The 17,838-nt window shown below is 44.5% G+C and overlaps 1 protein-coding gene across 1 annotated transcript in view; it reads left to right on the forward strand.

Annotated features, from left to right (window-relative positions):
* The window catches only part of RPS6KA1 (ribosomal protein S6 kinase A1), a 103,418-nt gene that overhangs the window by 26,443 nt on the left and 59,137 nt on the right, over positions 1-17,838 (forward strand). The window contains exon 2 of the mRNA XM_069971528.1: positions 2,780-2,824. Coding sequence (XP_069827629.1) covers positions 2,780-2,824 — 45 coding nt within the window. The remainder of the gene's footprint in view (positions 1-2,779; positions 2,825-17,838) is intronic.

The raw sequence follows: 17,838 nt of genomic DNA on the forward strand, positions 1-17,838 counted from the left end.
CTTTGTTTCTTTTTAAAATAGGTGTCCGCGCAGACTCAAACTGCCCCCGGTGCGGCATGGGAGATGCCCACATAATCCACCTTATGTGGAGTTGGAGAGTTACTGGTGGGAGGTGGTGGCTCTAATAAGACGTGTCTTTGGGATTGCAATACCTTTTTAACTGCTGAAGTGTGTTCTGGGTCTGATAAGTGAGGACGACGAGCCCACAGGTATAGAACTGGCGATTAGTAGAGTCCTTTACCAAGCCCGTAAATTAATAGCCAAATACTGGATACAACCTGCCGCACCTACAGTTGCGGAACTAATTGCCAAACTTAATAGCAATATCCGCCTGGAAAAGTGGGTATACAAAAAAAGGAAAGCTATGAAGAAGTTTGAGTCTGTGTGGGGGCCCTGGATAGACGCCCCTGGTGTTTCTTCTAGACTCCTTAGAAGGAATCCGTTTGAGGCCTTTCTCCTTCTTGCTTTCGTTGGGGGGGGGGGGGGGATGGGAGGGAGAAAATAGAACACTGTTTGTGTTTGTAAAAAAAAACTTTTGTTTCAATAAAAAAGGATCTGATTTAAAAAAAAAATAAACCCAATTACACAGTTTCTTAAAGTGACTCTGTACCCACAATCTGACCCCCCCCCCCAAACCGCTTGTACCTTCGGATAGCTGCTTTTAATCCCAAGATCTGTCCTGGGGTCCATTCAGCAGGTGATGCAGTTATTGTCCTAAAAAACAACTTTGAAACTGGCATCCCCGTGCCCAACGGCCGGGGCTTAGATTGTGTATGCATTAGGCTGGCACAACCTCTGTCCCTCCTCCCCGCCCTCCTTATCATTAGGAATGCTGGGTTCACACTACGTATATTTCAGTCAGTATTGTGGTCCTCATGTTGCAACCAAAACCAGGAGTGGATTAGAAACACAGAAAGGATCTGTTCACACAATGTTGAAATTGAGTGGATGGCCGCCATATAACAGTAAATAACGGCCATTATTTCAATATAACAGCCGTTGTTCTAAAATAACAGCAAATATTTGCCATTAAATGGCGGCCATCCACTCAATTTCAACATTGTGTGAACAGATCCTTTCTGTGTTTTTAATCCATTCCTGGTTTTGGTTGCAATATGAGGACCACAATACTGACTGAAATATACGTAGTGTGAACACAGCCTAATTCTGTAACCTGCTCTGAGATCATACAGAAAAGCTCACCCAGTGCTTTCTGAATAGTGACGTCCAGGGTTTTTGCCTTCAGGTTTTTGTTTGTACTATGTGGCCGCAGTGGTGGCGATATGTTGTCTTGTCACAGTAGATGCCTGGAAGGGTTAAGGCTCACTCCTCTTTTGTTCCAGTGCCATGTAGCATTTCACCACAGCATTTAATTAGTCTATAGACAAGGAAATTTCCAGCCAGCTCTATAGTCCTGCATAATAACTTGCATGTACTTACAATCATTGAATCAAACTGACAGCACTTCTTGGGGGATGGTGATCTGCCGAGAGAGAAATCATCTCCTCACTTTTCATGATCTGTCAGCCTGAGTGAGGCAACTGGGGGGGAACTTTCCTCATCCCTCTGTCTTCCATTACAGTCACTTGTAAGTATATAGTATTATAAGTGACAGGTTTTCTTGGCCTGTATCTGCCCTCAGCGCACACGTCTTGTACCTGGCCCCGCACCCCTTTCTGCTGGTGTCTTTGCTTCTTGTGTAATCAAACATCAGCAGATGCTACACGAGTGTGTTACCTTCTTCGAGGTGACATGTAGCACAAGGTCTCTTACACACTTTTCTCTCGTTCATTGTACCTTCCATTTCCATGGCAATGTGGAAGGAAGGAGGGAGTATGTCGCTCAGTGCAGAGTTGCGTATTTAACAGCTCTAGTGCTGGCACTGCATGTACCGATATGTATATGTGTGTGTGTATATATATGTATGTGTGTATATATGTGTATGTGTGTATATATATGTATGTGTATATATGTATGTGTATATATATATATATGTATATATATATATATATATATATATATATATATATATGTATATATGTATGTATGTATATGTATGTATATATATATATATATATATATATATATATATATATATATATATATATATATATATATAATGTATATATATAATCTCAGGAGAGGTTTTCTATGAGGATTTGCTGCTGCTCTGGACAGTTCCTGACATGGACAGAGGTGGCAGCAGAGAGCACTGTGTCAGACTGGAAATAATACACCACTTCCTGCAGAACATACAGCACTCGAAAGTCTGAAGGGAAACTCTGGGAACAGTGTGTTGTTGTTTTTTTTTTGTTTGTTTGTTTTTTGTGCCAAGAAGGGGGAGGCTGAAAGGTGTTCTCACCTTCCTGGCTACGATGCTGATGCCAGTCATTGGCTGTAATGGGGTCCCGCCACTGACTGGCTGAGTGGCACTGCCATGTCACGCCCCAGGTCCCCTCTCTAGTTAGAAAGGGATCCTAGGGTTTAGATTGGTATTAAGTGGCATCAGCACTGGAGCTGGTGATGTGAAAGCATGTTATTTCTTTTAGCCTCCCCCCCTCCCAGGCACTTTTACAAAAAATTGCCCTGCCCACAGTCAGTTTAAAAAAAAACTTGCTGGAGTACCCCTTTAATTTTACTATGAAAAATGCAAAAAAACACTAATTTTTTTACACAACTCTGTGCACATTGAGAATAGAAATAATCTTGCATTTGTTATTCTCTTTATGAACGACTTGTATAGTTGATCTGTTTTTAATAGTGCCTTTGTCTATTACAGAATGGACATGCCAGCACGGAGGACACGGGCAAATGTGCAAACAAGGTAAGAAGTCTTGTCCTTCCCACAGCAATTCTTCTAATGCTTCTGGTAAATGTGTTCCCTTCTCCAGTCACAGGTGGGATATGGAGGCATCTCGGCGCTTCCTATAAGGTCATAGTCCTACAAAATAATTATTGCTGTATTTGACCTGAAGGTGAAAGTCGTCAGGAGAGCTGTTAATGGTGGTGACATCTTCAGAGGGGTTGCTATGTCTAAAGGTTGCACTATATTATCTGATAGACTCTCCTGCCTGTCAGAAATCATCACATCCTTTGGATAAGTGAACTCAGGTTTTTGCTTTATATTGTGTTTGTTAAAGGGGTATTCTACCCCTTTGATGTGTGTGGGGCCGACGCTCAGATATGGGAGGGAGCTGGCAGCTAAGTGGGGTGCTGTAATATGTCACTGGGGGGGAGGTGGGTTTGGAGTTGTGTGCGAGGCCAATGCTCTGATCCACTGCAGCCAGCATTGGGAGACAGGAGCGAGTTGCCGGCTGAGAAGGGCGCTGAAATCTGTGAGCAGCAGAAGAAGGCTGTGACAGTGCTATGCAAGGTAGTGGGGGCATTGTCATGTCCTGGTTTGGGGGGTGGGGATTTGAAGCAGGTGCTGAGCAAGTTAATGGGAGATATGATGGGAGCATGTTATGGTGCGTTTCCACAGAAAGATCTATCTGACAGATTTTGAAAGCCAAAGGCGGGAATCGATTTGAAAAAATTAGAAATCTCAGTATTTCCTTTATGACCTGTTCCCTGTTTATAGTCCATTACTGGCTTTGGCTTCAAAAATCTGTCAGATAAATCTCTCTGTGTAAAAGCACCATTAGTGTGCAGGGTTATAATCGCTAACCCAGCCCATTAAAGAGAGGGGAAGACAAGTGATCCTGACTCCGACAGTGGGGCGCCAGGAGGAAGGAGCATGTCAGAGTGGACTCCATTTGGCTCAGAACATGGAATTACTTTGAGCAAAATATGGAGCTGCGGGTGGTCTATTTAACAATGTAAAAAAGATTTTGGGTGGAATATCCCTTTAATAGGTATGTCTACAACAGTAAGCAGTGTGTTCCAGATGATCAGATACTAAAGTTATTATACTAGTAAGGCTTTGTTTACACATGTGAATACATTCAGCAAGTGTACCAGTTGTGCGCCTGGCACATATGCTGTATGTAGCTACAGACCCAACTGACCCAGCGGAGGCCACAAAATGTCCTGGGCTATGTGGTATGGTATGTGGCAACACTTTTATTTTGCAGTGTAGGAATGTACATGAAGCTCTACTTTCCTGCAAGTGGGCCACTGCAAAGCCCCCCCTTTCTGTCGGCTTCCTTAATTGAGATGTAAATAGAGCTCAACTGTAATTTTGTATAGGATATAGGATGACATAGGCTTTTATTCATTCTATTTGTAAGTACTCTTGCAGTGGCAAAGGGGATTGTTGGATGCACCTGACATAACAAAAAATTAAAGTTTTACTGTACAAATGGACACACATCCTTGATTTACGTAAGAATCTGCAGTTGTATGGACAGAGGGCTAGATCCTGGGGATAACATCCACAATGACCATCCATGAGTTCATCACGTTTTCTTCTACCAAGAAAATATTCCTGTTTGTTGATGTTTTATATTTATTGTTTATCTTTTAGACATCTTTTAGATGGATAGTTACTCATTGCCATACTGATTAAATACATTTTGGTGTTACTGTATTGTGCTGTACCTTTCCATTCTGTACATACTACTACATCTGGTTGTGAGCATGCATTGCTTTAAATTTCAGCAAGTTATAAAGAGATTCTTTGAGAACTGTAAACTCACACATTTCCTTTGTGTAAGGGAATGTTCACACAAAAATTAAAACTCGACTTCTGCATGAGAAATGTAAGACTGACCCTTGCAGTTCTGCCCCTTCAGTAACAGTATGGTGGTAATGGCATTTGTCATGGTATTATTGGTAGAGAGGAGCGCAACTCGAGCATACTTCAGTCCGATTGTTCGGCATTTGATTACCGGTGGATAAAAAAGTTGGATGCTGCCCTCTGGAGTCCTGGAAATCATAGATACAGCCATATGCTGTATCCATGTTTTCCAGGACTCTCTAGGACTGCATCCAACTTCAGCCAACTGTATTCAAATGGCGAAAAATCTGACACGAGCATGCTGGACTTGGGTTCATGTCTAATTATTAATATACAGAAAAATGGTAGGGCAGTGCTCATTCAATGTGCAAAACCAGTAACTCTGGTGATTGTGGATTATATAAAATCACCCACACCATGAGAGCAATCAATACATATGTTGCAGTGAAATGATAGAATTCAGAGGTTTGATCAAATCCCAGGAAATGATGAAATGGCCAAGCCCTTCCATCATTTCCCTGAAGAAAGTAAGTGATTTGATCAAATCACTGACCCCTTTCAGGGAAATGATGGAATGAACGAGTCAGGAGTTGCCCGGCTCGATATTTATTTATAGGTTTATATTTATTTATAAGTAACATGACAATAGTCATTGAAATGAAAATTATTTATTCAAAACTAATTAACAAAGGAAACAGGTAGCAAAGCTGATAATTTTTAGGGAGCAGGAGGCATCATAAAATAGCACACTGGTCCGGAGGCGGACAGGGGAGATGAGCTGGGAGCAGGAGGCATCATCACACAGCAAAAGGGAGCAGAGCCAGGAGCAGAAGGCATCAGCACACAGCACAAGGGAGCAGAGCCAGGAGCAGAAGGCATCAGCACACTGGACCGGAGGCAGACAGGGGAGCAGAGCCGGGAGCAGGAGGCATCATCACACAGCACAAGGGAGCATAGCCAGGAGCAGAAGGCATCAGCACACGGGACCGGAGGCAGACAGGGGAGCAGAGCTGGGAACAGGAGGCATCATCACACAGCACAGGGGACCGGAGGCAGACAGGGGAGCAGAGCCAGGAGCAGGAGGCATCATCACACAGCACAAGGGAGCAGAGCCAGGAGCAGGAGGCATCATCACACAGCACAAGGGAGCAGAGCCAGGAGCAGAAGGCATCAGCACACGGGACCGGAGGCAGACGGGAGCAGAGCCGGGAACAGGAGGCATCATCACACAAGCACAAGGGAGCATAGCCAGGAGCAGAAGGCATCAGCACACAGCACACAGGACCGGAGGCAGACAGGGAGCAGGAGGCATCATCACACAGCACGGGTGCAGAGCCAGGAGCAGGAGGCATCATCACACAGCACAAGGGAGCAGAGCCAGGAGCGGAAGGCATCATCACACAGCACAAGGGAGCAGAGCCAGGAGCAGGAGGCATCATCACACAGCACACGGGACCGGAGGCAGACAGGGGAGCAGAGCCGGGAGCAGAAGGCATCATCACACAGCACAAGGGAGCAGAGCCAGGTGCAGGAGGCATCATCACACAGAACACGGGACCGGAGGCAGACAGGGGAGCAGAGCCGGGAGCAGAAGGCATCATCACACAGCACACGGGACCTGAGACGGACAGGGGAGCAGAAGGCAGGAGGTATGTTGCAGGGGAAATGAAAGAAGTCCGTTCCATCATTTCCCTGAAAGTGGTCAATGACTTTCTGCAGGGAAATGATGGTAAGGCTTGGCCATTTCATAATTTCCCGGGATTTGATCAAATCCCTGATTCGATTATTTCACTGCAACACATATAGCCTCTGTCCCTCAACAGATCTTGAAATCCTTAGTGCAGAAGTTTGCCAGATTAATTTCAGATATAACTCGCATAACACGTATGGAAGACATATAAAAAGACAAAAAAAAAGTAAGTCCAATAATCGTTTGGTGTAATAGATCCCTGACTCACCAGATATGGTATATGATGTGCTATTAAAACAGAGGTCGGTAGCTCATAAGCAAAGTGTAACCCAGGGGGGGCTTATATCTGGCTTCAGTATTTATGTGAAATAAAAATCCATAGTACATTGTATTGTCTAGTCAGAAAGTAGCGCGTGCTGGTTGTCATGGGGATTAAAAAGAATAAAATTGTGATTTATCCTATTCAGCAGTCAGAGTATTTGGAAAATGCTCAGTACCCATGGTTACATGTTGCAGTAATACACAAAATGGCAGTAAAGAAGAATAAACAATACAACTGCTTATGCATGGGGTAAGTTCAAAGACACAATAATCGGAACGTCTGCCCCTAGATCCAGTGGGGAAAGAAAGGAGTTTATTGGGCTGGAAGGAGCAGGAAGGACCTCCGCAGGGACTACTCTATAAACTGTTTATATACATTCCCAATTGCCACCAAGAAAACAAATAGAGGCATTTTGTCAGAGGTTTTGATCTTTCTGGGTCTGAGTGTTCTGCCCCTGACCGACAGTGAAACTAGCGGGAGAGGACCACCCTGCCATGTGGTCCGCTCCCTGCTCTGTGTCAGTGAAAAGAGACAGGCTCATTGACTTTAATTGACTCCAACTAATCACATGACACACTGCTGGAAGAGAACCACGTTGAGTGCGGTCGTCTCTCAACTTGTTCTCACTATATCTGTACAGGTCTGAACACTTAAGGGGACATTTATCAAAGGTACGCCAGAGGGAAGGTGCCTCCCGTACGCCCAGCCCGATGGGCGGGCTGGTGGAGCTTGCGGAAGCCTGTGTGGCCTCCTCCCGCGCCTAGTATATCAATCCGGCTGGATTCACTAAGTGGCGTACACCTTTTAGTGAACCCTGCCGCGAAAAGGGTGCGGGGCCTAAAATAAGACTAGCGTACTTGTACGCTGGTCTTCGTAAATGGCCCCCCCCCTAGAGACTTTTTAATGTTTTGATTGGTCCAGGTCTGACACGTCAAAGGTTTTTTATAACTACAATAACACTTTAAAGCTAAATTATAAGCACTTGCTGATATCTCCCTATGGCGCACGGGGCGCTGAGGATGAAGGTAAGTTTCTCTGTGCCATTTACGTGCTATTAGGAGTTTAATCACTATGCTAAATAGACCTTATTGTGCACTGGGGGTGGGACTACTGCCCCCAGTGCACCGATCCGGCCCACTTGCCTCTCTTAATAAGCTGGGTCGGTGCACTAAAATGCCTAATTAATGAATTAATTAACCGAAGCGAGCTCCCCGGGGTGACTAGATAGTCCCACCCCCAGTGCACCAAAATTAGCATTGGGATTAAACTAATAGCCCGGAAATGGCGCAGAGGATGAAGGTTAGAAACTTTACTTCATCCTCAGCTCCCTGTTCACCATAGGGAGGTATTAGCTAATTACATACTTCTAGCAGACATGCAGGACTGCTCTGTTTGCTGGTTTTTACCACCTTCTGACTCTCTTATCCGTCTTTCATGGGCTACTGTTCAGCATGAAGGTGTACAGATGGTGAACTATAAGCAATCCCAGGCTATTGTGTGCAGGCTAAAAAACAATGTCCTGGATTCTGAGGGTATTTGAAGAATGATTAGTTGCATAAAGTTTGCATTTCCCTTCTCTTACTGCAGAGGATTTTATTGTCATGATTGGAGTAACTATTGTTATATTCTCCTTATGCTCCTGCAAATGTATAGTATGCAGGCGTGTTTTCAGATGGAATTCACTGACCGTCTTGCAGGCGTATTCCTGGAATTTCCTTCATTTGCTGTAAACTTTATCTTGCTGAGAGACAAGTAAACTAATGCCAAGAAGGAATGCACCGCAAGTTATTAACCCTTCTGTCAAGGAAACAGGGTTTTTTTCTCTTTTATTAAATAAATCCCCTTTACTAAGGTAAATATTTACATATTCTTATGCGTCTGTGATAATTCCATGGCATTATGCAGTAATGCTATATAATCATGTGACTGTGTAATACATGATCTCCTCGTGCAGTTAGGCTAGGTCCACACTACGTTTTTGCAATGCATTTTTGCTAAAAAAAAAAAAAGCATGAAAAATGGATGCATTTGTGTGTGCATCCGTTTTGATCCGTGTTTCCATTGACTTCCATTTGAATAAAAATGGATCAAAACGCAACCGGGTTTTTTTTAACGTACACAAAAGTAAGGTCAGCTATGTTTTTGTGTACGTAAAAAAAAAAAAACCCAGATGCGTTTTGATCTGTTTTTTTTTTATAATGGAAGTTGATGAAAAAAAGGATCAAAACGGATGTACACACCTGCATCCATTTTTTTTTCTATCCGTCGTTCATCCTTTTTTTTTTTTTTTTTTGCAAAAACGTAGTGCGGACCCAGCCGCTGTGTGTAGTGTCAGTGCATGTAAAACACAACAGTCACTGAGCTCAGGGAAATCAGGAAAAAGATTCAATTGAGTACTTTGTTAAGAGTCTCTATTGATACATTGCCCCCTAAAAAATTTGAAAATACAAAAACTGTGTCCGTGGAGCCTCAGTCATGAGTCTCAAAACACTTCTGAGCTACAGCTCTTGTAATGTAATGTACCTTTTACTTTAAAGCAAATGTACCACTTCCCGTAATAATTTTTTAATATGACCTGGTTAGTATCGGCACATAGATCCTGGTGGCGCTGTCCATTTTACAAACCGCTTCCTGGTTCCTGCCATCTGCTATGGTTTCTCTATGCAAATAAGGCCGTCGCAGGTTGGAAAACTGGCAGCAATTTAAAAAATGGTTGGTGCCACCAGGAGAGAGGATTCATTGCCAGGAGAAGATTTCAAGGTGGCCTGGACTGAGAGAAAAAGGAAAAGTGAATGGCTCTGATCAGAGAAGATGCCCCCTGTGAGTCACTGGATGTAACTGCAGTCTGTAGTGGTAGTGGCGGTATTATGTAGTGGAATTATTGGTAATTGCATTCTGTTTTGTTCAGTAGCAACAAAACACAGTTATCACTGAACTCAAGGAGAACAGTGAAAAAAATTCCAATGAAGTACTCAATCAAGAGTCTCCACTGATGCCCCCAAAAATTTAAATATGCAAAACAGGAGTCCGTGGAGCCTCGGTTGCGAGTCTCAAAACACGGGATAGCCAGATATCTCTAGCCTGTTGCCATGGGGTGCCTCCATGATAGGGAGAGCACCACACCACCCTGATGAATAGCCCCTTAAGTCCCACTCGGTTGCGAGTATTGGAACATAAATAGGGAAACACCAGGGTGGCCCCTTTTTGTCAATGTCTAACTCAAGGTGCGAGTATTGCGATCATGACAAGGGCTTGCCAAGGCAGGCTTCCATCCACAGACAGCCGTTTCAGGGTTTTTGTCCCTCGTCAGTGTGGAGTAGGATTCTGGCTAGTTGGGGCAATAGCAAATCGACCAACAAAACACAGTTATCACTGAACTCAAGGAGAACAGTGAAAAAAATTCCAATGAAGTACTCAATCAAGAGTCTCCACTGATGCCCCCAACTAGCCAGAATCCTACTCCACACTGACGAGGGGCAAAAACCCTGAAACGGCTGTGGATGGAAGCCTGCCTTGGCAAGCCCTTGTCATGATCGCAATACTCGCACCTTGAGTTAGACATTGACAAAAAGGGGCCACCCTGGTGTTTCCCTATTTATGTTCCAATACTCGCAACCGAGTGGGACTTAAGGGGCTATTTATCAGGGTGGTGTGGTGCTCTCCCTATCATGGAGGCACCCCATGGCAACAGGCTAGAGATATCTGGCTATCCCGTGTTTTGAGACTCGCAACCGAGGCTCCACGGACTCCTGTTTTGCATATTTGTTCAGTAGCAGTATGAAGGCAATATGTAATCACGGTATGATGGTAAAATTCATCGCCAACAATGTTTTTTTACATACTATGTATGTATTGGGGCACTTAATACTGGGTAACTTTTGAGAGCATTATACCATATGTGGAACACTAAATGAGGCATTATACTATGTGGGGATGTGGGGAGAGTTAGATTGTTTCCTTAAAGGGGTTTATTTATGTGGCAATAACAATGATTAGCAGTGCACTCCCTCTGTACATTCTGGTCTCTTGTCCTGCTGATCCTTAGATTCTGATAGAACGGGGTCTGAGGGTCAGCAAATTTTGCACATTGTCATCTACCCTAAGTCTATGGAACCTGTTTTTTAAGGCAGGGGCACAGGGGAAAATAACAAAGGGTAGTAAAAATTTCTTCAGTTCCGCAGATGTCATGACCCGGTTGATGGTCTGGCCGCTCAGCCTGTCAGCGACTGGAACAGGACACCACTCCAGTCACTGATTGGTTGAGCGGGCTCTCTATCAGGCGGGACAGACAATTATCCCCCGAGTCGTGACATCACCACATCTCAGGGGGGAAATACCTTCCAGCGGAGTCCCAGGGCCGGTCAAATGGCGCATTACGGGCATCGGGAGAGGCAAGCAATACTTTGTTCCTTTCTCCCCTGCCGCCTGTGAGAAGTTAGCTGAGGCCGGACTTCTCCTTTTAATGCTTATATGAGCAACAGATAAACATATTTCAATAGCTTCCTCAATTGATTAGATCATAATGGTTAACAGGGGACATATCTGAAGACTGCCTATATAAACACATGAATTTTCAGGAAAACCTTTATCATCTTTATTGGAACTTCATTAGTACTCTATGAATATCATTTATTTCTGCTACTTTCCAACAGAACGTTTTAATTGTAATATTATATATGCAAATCTGTCTATTCTTTATCTCTCAATCTTCTGTACTTATTTTAGACTTCTAGTACTGTGTTCCAAAATGAATAATTCACTACTGCAGAATGCATTCTTAGCCGGTATGAGGCAGCTTCAAACAAGTCCATTTCTGAGAACTGTAGAAAAGAGGAGCTCTGTCTGTCTGGACTTGTACAGGAATATATCAGCTGGATGTGAAGCACCAAGGACTAATGTGACCATGTTTGTCAGTGCCGTTGGATCTGGGAGGAGGGTTGGAGCTGCATTGTCTGTCTCCAGTTGAAAGCATGGGAGCTTTGATGGATATTGATCCTATCTTGGCCTCCTCCTCCTGTCCTGCTCCATATAGCAGGAGGTGACACAAAGCTTTTATGTGATCAGGTTACTGGATCATTACAGGCAACCACCTCCTTTACCACTGCCTCAGTGGCAGGAAGACAAACCTATGGGTTATATTCCGGTAAATGCTCTTCAAGGAAACTTCGCTTTCAAAATAAAAAAGGGGATATAATATTGCACCGTGCATTCATCTAAAACCTTGAAGATATTACACCCAAACTATCTACTAGTTATCATTCTGACCCCATAAAATAAAGCTAGCATATGACTTAGGGTAGTATTACACTGGCTGATAATCTGGTAGATCGTCGCTCGTTTACTGGGCCTATTACATGGCCCGATTATCGTTTAACAAGGGACATTGTAACCTATGTCCTTGCAGCCCTTGCTTTTACTTTTATACATTACCTGTCCAGGCTGCAGGGCTCCTCTTGCGGTCTTCTCCCCGGGTCCCGAGTGCTCCACCTGGATAGGTAATGTAAATCGTCAGCGGCGACTGACAATTTACATTACCTATCCAGGCGGTCAGTGACTGGCTGAGCGGCCTCTCAGCTGAGACAGGCCGCTCTGAAGCTGGAGCACGCAGGACCCGGGGCCCGACAATTATAGGTTCAAACCTATATCAACGATCAGCCGATCATTGTATTTATTACACGGAGCGATAATCAGCCGAATCGGGCCGTTTATCGTTCCGTGTAATAGTACCCTTAGAAGAACCAGTGCCCCACAAACTTAAAGTTGCCTATATATGGGTGTTTACCCCCTATTCTTTTTTTTTTTTTTTTTTTTTTTTATTTAAAGTCCCTCTTATGACTCATTTTAAAAGAAAAATGGGAAGTGGTTAAAGGGGTTATCCAGGTTAGAAACGTGTCCGCTTTCTTCTTGAAACAGCACCAGTCTTGTCTTTTGGGCACAATTCTGCAGCTCTGTTTCATTTAAAGGGGTACTTCAGTATAAGAAAATTGTATTTAGATAAAACTATAACCCCCCCAAGATGTATACCATACCAATATAGTGTCAATTACTGAAAGTACCTAATTAGAGATGAGAAATTAAATGAATCGCTTACTTATCTCTGCAATCCGCTCATCAGCCTGCTTCCGTTTAACAGACTGACGCTCCAAGCCGCTCTTCTCCGGGTGCTGGGAAAACCTGGATCCAGTCCTGGGAAACCGGGAGAAGTTTACCACGACTGGATCCAGCTTTTCCCAGCACCTGAGGAGGCGTCAGTCAGTTAAATGGAAGCAGGCTGATAAGCGGATTGCAGAGATAACTAAGCAATTGATTTCATTATTACTGTAATTTCTCTCCTCTATACCTAATACTACTAGCCTCAGAATGCTTTTTGGATGATTCATCACTGGCAGGAAATGAAAAATAGAATAACTACACAACATATTATCTCCAGCTCCCGATCACCCCCCTCTCTCCTGAGTCAGCGCATCATCTGATGATGTCATAGCTGAATCTGGTCTCTGAGCTCTAGCCCCACACCCTAAATGATGTGACCAGCCCTTCCAGTCTATATGACCATCTCCCTGTTATATACACAGATACTATATATCTTTTTGGGGGGAGTGAGGTGTGATTACAGCATGCTGCCTTTTGCTGAGCATTGACAAGGCAGAGAACAGACAGAGACTAAATGTAGCAGGTGCTGCAACATGACTGACCAACATCACTGTCTGCAGTGAAATTAGATGTACTGCAAGAGCTTTGGGTGGTTTGCTGGCAGGAGTGGTGTGTGTGTGTGTGTGTGTGTAGGGGGGGGGGGTGACTGTGATGGAATGCTAGAACCCCTTTAAAGGGGTTATCCAGCAAAAATATTTTTCTTTCAAATCAACTGGTGTCAGAAAGTTATATAGATTTGTAACTTCCTTCTATTTAAACTCCACATAAGCAAAATTTGTTTTCTATTAAAAGTACATTAAAAGTTATATAGATGTGTCTATATAGTGTATTACCATATCTGTACGGTTCTGCCACATTGGTAGCTGATAGAATACAGGAAGTGAAGAAAAATGGCCTCAGTGAGCAGGAGACAATGTGAATTGGCACAGTGCTCTCCCCCCCTCAGGAGACAAATATTCCATGCCTCTGTCTCACATTGGGTGTGTTTGCTGAGTGCAGGCTGATGATGCAGACAGGGGGAAGGGTGTGATGTCACAGGAGGCTTGGCTGGATCCCCCAATTCCCTGAGTGATTCACCATCTCTCACTAGCCAGAAGCAGGTGCAGCAACTTCTCTGGTGATGAACAGCTGAGGGAAAGCAGTGCATTCTGGAACCAGCACTGCATTCTGGGAACTGCTCAGGACGTACAGAACCAGGAAGGACAGAAACACAATACAGAACAAACTCCCCCCCCCCCCCCCTCCCCCCCGCAGGAACTGTCCGGAGCAGGAGAGGTTTTCTATGTGGATTACAATCAGGGCTGTGGAGTCGGTAAGCCGCAGCTCTGACTCCGACTCCTGAATTTTATCAGGACCGACTCCCGACTCTGAATCCTGCTCCTTCATAAATGGCCAGTCATATACCAGGGGAGTTATTTATCACAATGGCTCAGCAGCTTCTCCCTAATGTCCTACATGATCCTGGGGCGACTTCTGAGGGAATAAGGAATACTTTCTATAAAGCAGCTTCTCCTGTGTGTGCAGTGGATGCAGCCAGTCTCCAGCCTCCATGTCCTGAACAACTCAACTAGACTAGATGGAGCAGGTAGTCTTTTCCTGCTGACAGTCTTCTATGTTTCTAACTAAATATTCACCATACACACAGAAACACTGCTAACCATGCCAGATACCTGTAATATAGAGGTCAGCCATAGTGATATACAGGGAGTCACACATAGTGATATAGAGAGGGGTCACACAGTGATATAGAAGGTCACACATAGTGATATAGAAGGTCACTGTGGGGGCACGCAATAGCACGCACACACACACACACACACACACACACAGCCTGCTGCAGCCATAGCATACACACACAGCCTGCTGCAGCCATAGCGCACACACACACTTATGTAATAGGGCCAGTGTCCTATTAGAATGTTGCTCATAATATATATTCATGAGCAAAACTTGTAGTGATCATAACGAACGCCTATCGTTCTGTGAAATACAGTGAAAGATTTGAGGTTAATGATAAACAATCTTGTTAAAAATCGTCCGATTATCACTCCATGTAATAAAGACTACGATCAGCCGATGAAACTATCATCGGCTGATCATTTCCTTAGGCCCTGACCTTAATCGCCGGGCACATCGCTATGTGTAATAGCAATGTGCGGCTGAAGATTCAAACAGTTAATATGTTGGTTCTACCCTCCCCCCCCCCCCCCCTGTAGAGCTGCAGATCCCCATAATGTAGTAGCGTAGTACAACAGGCTAGAATAGAGAAGCAGGGCTTCTGTCAGAGGTCTGTGTGGTCACATCGCAGGGCTGTGGAGTCGGATTCGGAGCTAGTTTTTGCTGGAGTCGGAGTTGGAAAAAATGTTGCGACTCCAGCTTTAAATAAAAAAGTCTTAGAACAATTTAGAATTGAGTTTTGATATGAATTTTATAAGTTTTGCTCATCAATATATATTATGGGCAACATTCTGATAGGACACTGGCCCTATTAGATAAGGGTGGTAGAGGAAAAGTTGTCGGTCGTTATTTGTTTCTGAGCTTGAAGAGTCCATTGTGTGGGGGGAGATCTGTGCTGTTCTCTTCCTGCATGCTGGATAACTGTATATGAGCAGCAGTGTAATATGTAGATATCCTGTGTAATATAGAGGAGGAGGAGAAGTAGTGCAGCAGTAACCTCTGTCCTCAGTGTGGGGTTTTTCTTCAGTGTTTTATGGCTGCAGCTGTATGTGGGTGGGTGTGTGTATGCTATGGCTGCAGCAGGCTGTATGTGGGTGTGTGTGTGTATGCTATGGCTGCAGCAGGCTGTGTGTGTGTGTGTATGTACTATGGCTGCAGCAGGCTGTATGTGGGTGTGTGTGTGTATGCTATGGCTGCAGCAGGCTGTGTGTGTGTGTGTATGTACTATGGCTGCAGCAGGCTGTGTGTGTGTGTGTGTGTGTGTGTGTGTGTGTGTGCGCGTGCGCGCTATGGCTGCAGCAGGCTGTGTGCGCGCTATGGCTGCAGCAGGCTGTGTGTGTGTGTGTGTGTGTGCGTGTGCGCGCTATGGCTGCAGCAGGCTGTGTGCGCACTATGGCTGCAGCAGGCTGTGTGCGCGCTATGGCTGCAGCAGGCTGTGTGCGCGCTATGGCTGCAGCAGGCTGTGTGCGCGCTATGGCATGCCCCCACACCCACAGTAACCACTCTATATCACTATGGCTGACCTCTATATTACAGGTATCTGGCATTGTTAGCAGTGTTTCTGTGTGTATGGTGAATATTAGTTAGAAACATAGAAGATTGTCAGCTGGAATAGACCACCTGCTCCATCTAGTCTAGTTGTGAGTAGTTCAGGACATGGAGGCTGGAGACTGGCTACATCCACTGCACGCACAGGAGAAGGTGCTTTATATGTTTCCTTATTCCCTCAGCAATAGCCCCAGGATCATGTAGGACATTAAGGAGAAGCTGCTGAGCCAGTGTGATAAATAACTCCCCTGGTATATGACTGGCCATTTATGAAGGAGCAGGAGTCGGAGTTGGAGTTGGTGCTGATAAAATTCAGGATTCGGAGTCTGAGTTGGAGTCTGAGCCGCATCTTGCGGACTCCACAGTCCTGGTCACTTGACAGCAATGGAAAGGGGGGGGGGGGTGTTCAGCATGAACCAATCAGGAAGTGAGAATCACAGAGCTGTGCGGGAGGACAGGGACAGTGACAGAAACTTTCCTATACAGCAGTTTGAATGGCTGAGTGTAAGTGCAGGCACATAATAGCAGCAGTGTTTATAGCTGAATGTTAGTGCAGGCACATTATAGCAGGAATGGAAAGGATGGAAAACACAAGGGCTGACAGAGACTGCAGGGAGCATGAAGCAGGAAGGAAGTGGATCTGCCATGATTTGGAAGGTGAGGGTACAGAGCTGTAGACCACTTATGCAAACCATGCCCCTCCCCCTCCCACCCAGTACAGGGAACTTTTAAACCAAAGCAATGCTCTTAAACCAAGTTACAATTTAAAAAAAACACTGAGCTCTTCTTGCAAAACTCTCTTAAACCCAGTTATTCTTAAACCGAGGTACCACTGTATAACTCTAAGTTGGATAAGAAGTTTCCATTCCAAATTACCCCTTTTTGACAGTTAAACACTCTAGAAAACAGAGGAAATGATATGCAGGAATCGTGTGACGTAACCGGCATGCTCATACATGAACTCTTTACATAGATCCTGCATAACTTTAGTGGGGGATAGTGCAACCATCTCTAATGCATGTGGTATATGGTTTAATTGGAAAAGGCCAGTGATCTGTGAAACCTGCAGGCAAGGAGCATGGTAATGTCAGCGCACAGCTGCAGACCAGCACATTTAAAGCTTTATATACTTCACGTGCTAGCAGACGATTTCTTGGATACTTTACATTGGAATAATTGGAAATGAAAGGGAGGACCTCCAGAAAGAATGCTACACTTGGATGAACATGTTAAAGTGGGAAGGTTCTCCTTTCTTGGCCATATCTGAATATAGGTGTGCCAGATTAACCTTTGAACAAGCTGCAAGGGTTCACAAAACTTGATAACAGAAAAACGTAAAATGAATCATGTCACTTATTCTGTATGTAAGTAGTAATGGTTAAAGGGGTTATCCCATTTGCTTAGTTTTACAATTAAAAGGCCTGTTAGTGTAAGGCTACATTCACATGTTCTGTAGGCTGCCGCAGACCTGTAGCTACTGATAGCCTGCAGAAATTCCTCCATAAGTTATCTGCAATGTACAAATCTATTCAAAAGAGAATACTGATCCGGGCCGCAATGGATCATGGCCCCGTAACACATCCGAAAAGTGTGAACAGGGCGATTTGAATTAATGGGTCTGTAGTGCTGTCCACAATTGCGTACAGCCTACAGAGTGTGGGAATAATAGTAAGGGCCCGGTTGCTGATAGCAGCCAGTCCTCACTTGCTATGAAGCAAGTTCAGCTCTTGAGCTCGCTTTATAGCGCCGTAGCACATAATGGCGTACGGA

Source organism: Dendropsophus ebraccatus, chromosome 5, assembly GCF_027789765.1.
Source record: "Dendropsophus ebraccatus isolate aDenEbr1 chromosome 5, aDenEbr1.pat, whole genome shotgun sequence".
NCBI lineage: Eukaryota > Metazoa > Chordata > Amphibia > Anura > Hylidae > Dendropsophus > Dendropsophus ebraccatus.